Raw genomic sequence first — 11,028 nt, 5'->3', positions numbered from 1 at the left:
GGTTGGACAACTAATTTTCTATCATTGGAATAAGATAATAATTTTTTGTGTTGCCATGGCAACGGGTTTCTGACAGGCATTTTTTGCTAAATTTAGTAATTTTTGTTTCAAGAATAGAATTTTATGGGTTTTATGTCAAGTTACTCATGGTTTCTAATATGAATTTATGTAAATTTTATCATTAAATATGCATAATTTATGCTAATTTAATGACGTCATTGGACAAAATCCAAGATGGCGGACCATATCATTAGAACAGGTATATACAAGTTATTTTCCTTAAAATTTCATCATTTCTTTTTCCAAAAAAGGTTTAAATGAAGGTCTTTGGTATGTTTACAATGTATTTTAGGCTTTATCACGAAAAAAAAACTATTTTTGAAAATTCAACATTGATGATCCAAGATGGCGGATAACTTAAATATGTATGACGTCATTTTATGACGTCACTGGTGTTGCTATGGGCAACATAAGACTTAGTACACTCTAATATTCTGTCATAAACACTTTTGGTAAAGTTATGTTGAATACCATTTAGTTTTCAGGGAATAGCCTATCTAGACGGTTTTGGCCAATAAAATCCCATTAATGACATCATAATGACGTCATATTACGTCATAATGACATCAAAATTGTAGATATGATAAATTTTAACTAGTACACCTTCCTCTGAAAATTTGGTAGCCATACGACATACCGTTAGCGAGTTCTGAGGGGGGGCCGAAAGAGCCCCCCCCCCGGTCAAATCTTGCTAAAAAAAGCCCGGTCTAGATAGGGTTAAGGTACTCGCGCAGACGAGAAAGGTACTCGCGCAGACGTGGAAGGTACTCGCGCAGACGTGGAATGTACTCGCGCAGACGTGGAAGGTACTCGCGCAGACCTGGAAGGTACTCGAGCAGACGTGGAAGGTACTCGCGCAGACGTGGAAGGTATTCGCGCAGACACGCATGCCTGTACTTACAGGCCACCGTAGCATTTAGATCCAAACGTTTCGGTTTTAGGTGCCAAGTTTAGAAGCACCAAGCTTTTATACATTGCTTTGCAGCTAGGTGTCACTACAGCAGAAACACGATTTCCCGCACAGAACTACTCCCCTTATTAAAGGTCATAACTGGATTGGATTCTAGGCGACATCTAGCTGCAGTAGGTAGTAGAATATCTGTGTGTTTCCGCAACTTTGTGGTCAGCATAACTTCAGAACGCCTTTATGGATTGTGATGATATTTGGTATGTTGGTAAGTCTTGGAAAGACAAAGGTCAGGGTCAAATATGGGCTTCCTGTTGGATGACCTTGGTCAGCAGAATTTCCTATTTTTGTATCGTTTGTCCTGAACATGCTATGGTCTTGACTTTTTGGTGACAGATAGCTTTTCATGGCAGAAATGAGTGGTGTTGGTTTAGTCCCCCTAGCAGCAACAACGTAATCGCCGGAAACATGACTTTGTATCGAATGTTTTGGCCGCTATATCCCCGATATCGTAATATCTGTGTACATATCTTTGTATTTTCTGAAAAGCCTGTTAGTTGTAGCCTTTAAAGGTGGCGTAATGTTGGTGGTGCAGCGAAGACTTCCTGGTATTAGTCCGCGCGGATGGTTATGTGGCCATTTCGCCTGAACGCCGGGATGGTACGTTCACGGTGGTCAAAATTGGGCCCCGATCTCCCCACCTGCAGTAGAACCAGAACCATGTTCGATCTGACGTAATTCGAATAGAACGGTGTTCGAAATGGGGTCACCCGCGGTCATTTACAGTAAACCTTGGTCTTCCGTCCGGCTCCTTTTTACATGTGTACCTCCTAACAGAAAAAGATCCACCTTTTAACAAATATAAACCATTTCCTGGACAACTACATGTCTGCCTAAATTTTGTAGTGGGCTGGAACATGACACGAAGCTACCGCCGTTATCGTGGGTGACCTTGAAGATCGTAATGCTTGTACTCGCCAGCCTAAATAAACACTGCTCATATTCATGCCGTATGACATGCGTGCATAACTCGTTTAAGATTGGAAGCATGGAGAGTCCAATATATCTCATTGACGGCTCAAAATGACCGTAACGGGTTTGTCCAGAATCGTGTCTTAGGGATTTTCGAAATAGGACCTTGATTTTGAATTATGAGCAATTTAGTTCGAAAAATGTCAAAAAATGCCGTTTTTTCACATTTATGTCAACAAAAACTATACTTAAAATCAGAAATTAAAAAAATTCCTAAGACACGATTTTTTATCTTATTCCTGGTAGTCGAAAAATATAAAAATCGGGCATTTTGGGTAATATACGTAGCCAATCTTAAACGATGTTTGCCTAAAAACATGACTCGGACTGTCTCGGACTGGCGCTCCAAATCCCGAAAAAAATCACTTTCGGAGCGAGATTTTTAAAAATTAGTAATTGAACGTAAATAACTAACATTAAACCTATGTGAAGACGATAATTTCATTTTATTTTGACGGAATTTACCTTTCAATACTATTTGTTTATTTTCAAGTGGTTTACTTGTAGTCCAAAACAGGCCAAACTTGCGCCTTGTAACCTGATACGTTTTCGAACCCCCCTAGCAATGGGAAAGAATACCATAGTGACAGACCGCCGTGGTTCTATATACGTTGTAGGTGTGTTCGGGCCATCGAAGATAGCGGTAAACGTATCGCATCGATTTTGATTAAATTCAAAGTTTGGAAACATTAGGTTCTGAGCTTCCTCGAGTACAAAGCCGTTACCCTGGGAAAAATTCGTTCTTTCCATGAAGCCATGGTAAAAAATGACGAAAAAAATGATCCCTTACTTAATAATGTACTTTGATGTGCCTTATTTACCCCTTAATAAATTGGGCGCACAAAATACCAATCAAGTGTATTGATAAGCGGCACGGCACCCCTTTCCACCAAACGAGTGAAAAAAATGCGACCCGCGTTTAGTACAGAAATGACAGCCCGTCGGGCTGAGGGTGTCAAATTGCTCCGAACAAGGAAGCAAACTCCGGTCCGAGACCTTAACCTGTGGCAGGCGGAACATTAACAGATACCAATTATGCAAATGTGACCTAATTTGCATAATTAATGTGGAAATCATGTGACTCCTTATTGGTGAATGATGGGAATTTCATACCTTGTGACGGGCAAATTACTTGAAGGTTAACACCACTATGCATATATTATATTAATGTGGGGGTCATTTGCACAATTAACTAGAGGTCGGAGATCTCATGTCTTCGTCAGAGGTACATTGTTCTAGAGAAATGAACATGTGTATTCTTTACTCTTTTTAATAATCAATTTGGTCTAAAGTACAAAAGGATCTCTGTACTCTTTTTTATGCTACAGAACACCCTGAAAGGGTTCGCCACAGATTTTACAGACGCGCCGTCACCCGTGTTCGACCCCCACCCTACGTTATTTGATTTTGGACTGTTACTGGAAAAAAACTTGCAAGAAATTCTTCTTACTGTATTATGATGAAAGTGTCACGACAGTGTCGCAAAATATAATAAGAGAAGATGTGATAAAGGAAAGAATCAGAACAGGGCGACTACTGCTGTTTTGTTAACTTATCTTAATAACGAATAGAAGACTTGTTTCTTGTTACACTGCGTTCTTTTATTCAACTTGTGTGACTTGTGTCATAACATGTGTATTTCTACAGTTAGTATATTCCAAATTCCATCTCCTTTTCAGCCCTTCATATTTTTATTGCGCTTTACCATTAAATTTAAGGTCTCCAGTGGACGTCACCCATAGCAATTACTTGGTGTGGCCGTAGAAAATAACCTGACATATGTCCAACCTATCCTCCCCCTGCTGAACTTATAGTACAATCCCTCAATATAACGTCATTTGATCCCATCCCATCATGGGGTTCCCCTGCTATATCCAGCTGTCGGCTGTCTCCAAGTAGATGTAAGTGGGGGATTTCTAAACACAAAAGGTCCTATTACGGGGACATAACGACCTCCATGACTCTCATCTTTGAACTCAATCTTGGAGACCACCACAGTAACATGCCTATCAAATTTCATTAACTTCCATCTACACATACAAAAGTTATCCTGCTCACAAGAAAAATTATCAAAATGCCCCCTGTAGTCACAACGAAACCCCCCACGAAGCTCAGTAACGAACTTAACCTTGGTCCCGACAATAGTAACCACCACACCAAGAATTATAATCAACATTTTACAAATACTTGAGTTATCTTGCTAACAAGCCACAAACACAAAAGGTACACCTACGTGACGCAAAGACCCCCCACGAAGCCGAAACTTGTACTTGACTTCGGCCTCAACAGCGGTAATCTGCCTGCCAAAAATCATGGACGTCGAATCATGCCTTCCAGAGTTATATCGCAAAATCCGCAGTTCCCCACACTCCGGCGAGACAATTTCATAGTCCTTCTGACAATGAGGACATGCTGAAATGAAGTTTGACAAAGGAGAGGAATTTTCACACGATACATTTTGTCATTTGAATTCAGAAAACTTATAATTAAAATAGATTATGCTAATTACGATCTTAATTTTCATAGTCAAAGAGACAATAAAAAAAAACATTTACAAAAACTCATATATTTCATGCAGGTATGAAATCTCCGAATTCTTGTTTAAAGGATAGATTACTACTAATAATGAATCATAACAACAATTTTGATATTTTTACAATGTAATATGACGTCATCGTCAAAATAACGGCATGGTTTTAGGCACAGGGATTTGTGCCTCAAATCATCGACTCGACACATCCCTCAGACTTTTATAGGGGTTAACAGACTCTAGTCCCAATAGATTGTTTCCCTGCTTTAGAGGCCATGTATTATATTGCTCAAGATTTGTAGAAACGAAGATGCGCACCGCCAATGTACTGCCTAAACGTGTCCCAGGTCAGGTATTTATAACTTTTATATTGAATTAGCAGGGCTAGTTGACATGATATAAATCCCATTGTGCTTGAATGTATTAAATTCCATTCTTGTGTTTTTCTTTTCAGGTTGAGCTTTCAAAAAGCAAACATGAAGGTCATGTATATTTTTATGATAATATCAAAACAATCTACTGCTATATCCCTAAAGTCGGGTGCAAAACAATGAAACTCCTATTCTACAATCTAGAGCACAATGAAACCTTACGTTTAAACACTGATGGTACTGCTGAACTGCGACCAAAGATAGATAACTTTACGGATCCTAAGTTACGTAGGTCTGGTTATATACACAGCCGAGGTTTCAAAACTTTCAATCACTACAGCAAGGAAGAAGTAGGTCTGCGCCTTGCAACCTACAAAAAGATCATCGTCGTCCGTGATCCTTTGGAAAGGTGAGGTTTATTTTCCTTAAACTACATGTACTTCGATTATGTATATTATTAAATATCACCTCGTGAATAGTTTTGCTTCTTATTTTACTATCTCAAGTCCCTTCGTCTTTTACTGTTCAATTCCAACATTTATTATAAGACATGATGACAGAACACTCAAGTTTTTAAAACTCAATTGAATGCCGCCTTCAACGCAAGGGATAAACGCGTAAACGGAAAATAGACGGAAAAAAGAAACTACTAACTCCTTTCCACTCATGAGTTGTATAAGCCGTATAAAGGATGCGAACTCTACTCTGCCGTTTGCCACACGACCGCTATAGCATATTGGCTCTTCGAGCAGCACCTTATATCCAAAACGCTTTGGAAATTCAACAAGCTCCATTGTCACCTCAGGTTGGCATCTGCGTGGCTTGGCAAATTCGTCACGTTGCCAGAAACATCCGGCTTTTTGGGATGGACCAAGGGTTTAAATCAACGCCTGAGAAAATATCAAGAGAGTAACTTAACAAACAAGGTACGACATATTTCCAGTTTAATGATACTTTATCATCATTATCATAATAACACATACATGCATACCTAGTACTTACATGACTACATATCTGAGTACACATAAATACATGAGCACATGGATCTTCGAATTTTGCTTGCTAATCATTGTAATCAGAAAAAAAGAGACAAAGGAGCTCGAAGGCATGTAGGTGTTTGTAGAAGCAGGATTCTATTGCAATAGAACCGTGGAACAGAGCCAATCTGTGTCAATGAATTAGCAACCAAAACTTGCATATCAAATATAGAACAAGTGACTCAGTAAATCATAGTAAGCTGGAACTTAACATTTATGGCATCGCTGTGACTAGTAACCTTATTTAGACGGGGGTAGGGGAGCATAGCACCTGAACGTCTTGCGCTAGATCATCAAAATCAGTTACTCTTTATAAAATATATCTGGTAAGAATACTGTATTAAAAACATACTGTATTAATAATCAAGCATAAGATGGTCAATCTCAAAAAATCAAATCCTGGTCCAAACCTAATAGAAAAATGGAAAAGTTTTGGTTCAGTGGTTGTTGGCTGCCATGTCAACGGCCATTTTTAAAAATTGCTGATCTTCACCTTTTACGCATTAGTCTCCCAAAAAAACATATTTCACCCTCTGTATCTCACAGAAAGTAACACACATTTTATTGTTACTAACATATTTTGTTATCCATGTTCCAATAAAGTAAATGATATAAATTTGCACTCGAAATGACAAATATTTTTGTGGTGAGCTGTAGTAGACGTTCAAAGCTGATCTTTTTTTTTTGCAATTTCAAAATTGAAAGTTATTTATGGGACGTTTCAGGAAAGCATGGCCGCTCAAAAGGCAAATAGAATTTGCTGATTTTGGCAATGTTATGGCTTAGAGCTTTGTACACATCATATCAGAAAAGAAGGTTGGGTTCTCCATGGGGCAGACCATTGTGACCCTAAGACTGAACTATTTATTGTGCAAGAATTGCAACCACTGTAAAAAGTATATAAGTTATAAGTAAAAAGAAAAGAAAGCATCAATAGCTGGGCTATAGAGTTTAGAAAATGAAATTTTCGTGTGGCAAGGAATCCTAAGATTTCATTTTCTGAACTCTATATCAAAGCTATGGATGCTTCATAAAAATCACATAACATTACATAAGATGTTGTTAAGGTTAGGAAACACGTTTAACACATAAGCTGAAAAATATTTCAAGGAAAGCCTGTGGCTATACGATCCTGTCAATAAAAGATATAGAACTTTTACACCCCCCTCGTGTGCGTGTGTACGCGCGTTTGTGTGTGTGTGTGTGTGTGCGTGTGTGAGTGTGTGTATTAACACGATAACTTGAGAAGGCTTAAATGGATTCACTTCATAGTTGGTAGGTGGATAACAGGCAATACTGTCTGTTATTGGCAGGACCTTCCTGTCAGCAGTGCAATACTCTCTACTTTTGACAGGACTGTCCTTTGAGTAGTACAATATTTCTGTTTTTGACAGGACAGTCCCATCAATAGCCACAGGAGAAACGAAAATTACTGAATTGCGGAAAAGATGCCTGTCATTACCTTGTTGCCATGCCAAAACGAAATTCAATAACTCATCTAAATGGCATTGATTATTTTAGAAAAAGTCAGCAAGTTTGGTAAATCTAGCGCAATCCGTTCAGACGCTATCCGACATTAATGTTAGCAAAGGCACTTTTACACCCCCCTCGTGTGCGTGTGTGTGTGTGTGTGTGTGTGTGTGTGTGTGTGTGTGTGTGCGTGTGTGAGTGTGTGTATAAACACGATAACTTGAGAAGGCTTAAATGGATTCACTTCATAGTTGGTAGGTGGATAAGTCTTGATAAATACCTAAAAACAAGTAAAATATGAGATCTTATACCTCCGGGCTTTTTATTGTGTTTTCGTATATGTTGTTTGTTATGAATAGTTGATGATGTTGAATTTTATGTGCTAGATTTAGCGTTCCAGGTTGTGTTAACACAGGTCAACATTTTCATCTGCAGCTTATGTACCCATAAACTTATTAAATTCTATTTACTCTACCGTAATGAAACTCAGAATGACAACCAGAACCGTTAAATCAGAGGTTAAAACCACAAATATTTCCATCGAAAACGTAGTGACTGGGGTCCAAAATTTCACATACAGAAGCTTGCTGCTTATAGTACGTCAAATATACAAGGGTTTACAAGACGCTGTAGTAATATAGGCACGTATGCAAAAGTTTGCATACTTGTGACTCGCTAACTTTACCAGACACCGTGCCCCCGTATTGACACTTCCGGGTTCGATCTAAGAAAAAAAAAACACCATAAATCCGCAAAGAAATATACTTAAGGTTCTTCGAATTGCGCATATTTTCACTGAATCTGGAAACGCAGCCCTGAAAAACAGCGTTTTGGTGCATATTTTTAAACAAAGAATGTATCGAGACCGTACACCCCTCTGTGCAAAAGGTCATAGAAGTGGACCCGACCGATAATACTTTAAACACACCAAAGGTCAACGGTTGCGACCATTTCCACGCTCAGAGGGGTGTTTTGGGGCCACTAAAAGGCACCATTTTCCCGCCCAAAAACAAGTATACAATAAAAACAAAAGGACGTGCATCATCTACAGCCCAATAGCAAAACATATGTCGAGTCCCAAAAGAATCCGTCCACCCAAATGCGAGAAACAGCACAACAGCTGGGAACATAGCTCTTATACTGGGAAGGAAGTGACGTAAGTTTAGGTCCCCTAGTGGCTTGCTCTGGAACTGCAGGAGCATTTATTTTAAAATATTCCAAAGAGGATGACTCGAGAACTGGTTGACGGATCGTCATGGTTTTTTTGGTATGCTTAAGTAATGCATTACATAACGAGGTGACAATTTGCAGATCTGGGTGTGAATTTTATCATTTATAAGGAAATTCTATACATAAGCTGCATTATATCATACCCGGGCCGCGATAACGTTCGATAACGGGTTCCGGACCGGGCCGTACGTTACCTTGGGCGATACGGAATACCCCGTGTTGTATTCTATATTTACATGATATGATTATTTAAGCTTGTGGCATATTCCTTTATTCCTTTATTACGATACCCTTTAGCCAAAACTGGCTAGTCTTCCAGGGTTCATATGTATTTGCAAAGGAAGAAAAACACAGATATTATGTAAATTAAGACCTAATTTGCATAGTTAATGTGAAAACGTTGAAATTCAGCAATTGTACTGCATGTGACTGGAGCGGGGCGGGACTGGAGATATACACAGAAACCGAGCCAAGCCTATTGGGTAACTCTTACCTTTATATATTCTAGTCGAACAATGTAAAGGACGAAGGGACATTCAACGTCACAAAACGGGTGTCTTTCCGAGATTTCCTCTTCAGCGTATCCAAGAGGATAATAATCGACAATGAGCACTGGATGTCATTCAGCAGGCTCTGCCTACCATGCCAGGTACTTTGTTAAACACCCTCCGCTTGTTATTTTTTTACTCACCCAGTCACTCACCATTAGTCACTCGCTCGCTGAGTCGCTTCCTTGCAGGCAGTAGCTCAATCGCTGCATATATAATCATGATAAATAAAGTTAATAAGGAAAGCCCAGAAAAGCTTACCTTGTACGTTGAGCTCTAATTCAGATTTCTTCTGTAGATTGACTACGACTTTATAGCACACATGGACACGGTTGCGTCAGATGTTCGACTTTTTGTAAAGAAGTACAACATCACAGCGAATGAAGAGGTTCTGCCGGAACAACGGCGGAGGCACGTTCACGATGACAACGTTTTCAATAAAATCTACGCGCAAGTCCCGATAGAAGAAATCCTGCCTCTCCGAGAGACCTTCCAAGAGGACTTTGATATGTTCGGATACTCCTTTGAACAGGATTTGATAAAGATACTACAAGGAAAGTCCACGGGGTAGTCTAGCAAACCTTCTTGTTTCTGGAAAAGCTCCACGTCATCGGATATAACAACTAAGACGCGCAAATTATGAACGTTCGAAGCTGTTTTAACAACATCTTTTTCCAAGTCTCGATACTAGAGATATTACTAATCTGCCTCTTTACTAAAATTTAAAACGATTTTTAAACCCTTTAGAAGGTGCTTTAACAAAGATAGCTAAGGCACACCGGAAAGGTTTTTACCTTAGAACCAACATTAGTACGTATAGTTAAAAAGTGGCACGTCTTAACTCTACCGATGTTAATACCAGAAGCCGGACCTTACAGTCAGGCCTATTTGTATTACCTTATTTTAGTACACATGCTGGTATCAAGTGCCTTACAAACAGTCCTATTAGCAAACCTTCATGCTAGTATAGTTCAGAACTGTTGTATCCTGTATAGTATAAGTAGCCAGGTATTATTAGTACAATATATATAACTTTGGTTTCAACCAATATAGTAGCAGCCCTTTTTGCAATTCCTCATTTTCGTTAGTTTAAAACGCTTGTTGGTATATAAGTGCGTGTTAGTACATTATCGCATATGTTAGCATCTTATATATCACTTTTCTGATAGATACTATTTCAAGTCCATTGATTTATATAACTGTTATACCCAGTTAGCATCGCTTCTTGTTTCTCTATATATGTAACATAACCAGCTCACATTATTCGTCCGTTTGTATCGTTGATTCGATTTATTACACTGTATAAGACATATGTTACAGCCGAGACTGCCCAACTAGCCGGAGGCTATTATAAATGGCTAGCCCTCACAACAAGAACATAAACAATTCGGAACAGGTAACAGTTAACAGTGTCGGTTACACTTCAGATAAACATACTACTACATAACAGATGTTGAGGTCTAACTTTAACAAGCTATGGGATCCGGCCTAGTCGTCATGCGTTTACTATATATTACATTTTCCACAGTGTTTACATGTCAGGTTAACATACTATTCCATAACAGATGTTGAGGTCTAACTATGAGATCCGGCCTAGTCGTCATGCGTTTACTATAAATCACACTGTGCACTGTGTTTACATGTCAGGTTAACATACTATTACATAACAGATGGTGTGGTCTAACGTTAACAGGCTATGAAATCTGGCCTAGACGTCATGCATAATTACATTGTGCACTAGACTTACAATGTCAATACATCGAATACGTATGTAACAGAGCTAGCCTGCTATATTCGCCCTATCACCGAGTATGCTGCCCCAGTCTGGCATTCTGGCCTGACA

General features: G+C 39.0%; 1 protein-coding gene across 1 annotated transcript in view; it reads left to right on the top strand.

The window, feature by feature from the left end:
• Window positions 1-10,355, top strand: part of LOC109462287 (carbohydrate sulfotransferase 12-like) — a 21,865-nt gene extending 11,510 nt beyond the window's left edge. Inside the window, exons 4-7 of the mRNA XM_019758817.1 lie at window positions 4,984-5,309; window positions 5,706-5,826; window positions 9,146-9,286; window positions 9,484-10,355. Coding sequence (XP_019614376.1) covers window positions 4,984-5,309; window positions 5,706-5,826; window positions 9,146-9,286; window positions 9,484-9,756 — 861 coding nt within the window. The 3' untranslated portion in view covers window positions 9,757-10,355. The remainder of the gene's footprint in view (window positions 1-4,983; window positions 5,310-5,705; window positions 5,827-9,145; window positions 9,287-9,483) is intronic.
• Window positions 10,356-11,028: the final 673 nt, after the last annotated feature.

This window comes from Branchiostoma belcheri, unplaced genomic scaffold, assembly GCF_001625305.1.
Source record: "Branchiostoma belcheri isolate BF01 breed outbred unplaced genomic scaffold, Haploidv18h27 scaffold114, whole genome shotgun sequence".
NCBI lineage: Eukaryota > Metazoa > Chordata > Leptocardii > Amphioxiformes > Branchiostomatidae > Branchiostoma > Branchiostoma belcheri.
Note: the sequence above shows the minus strand (reverse complement) of the source record. Positions and strands in the feature narration are given on the sequence as shown.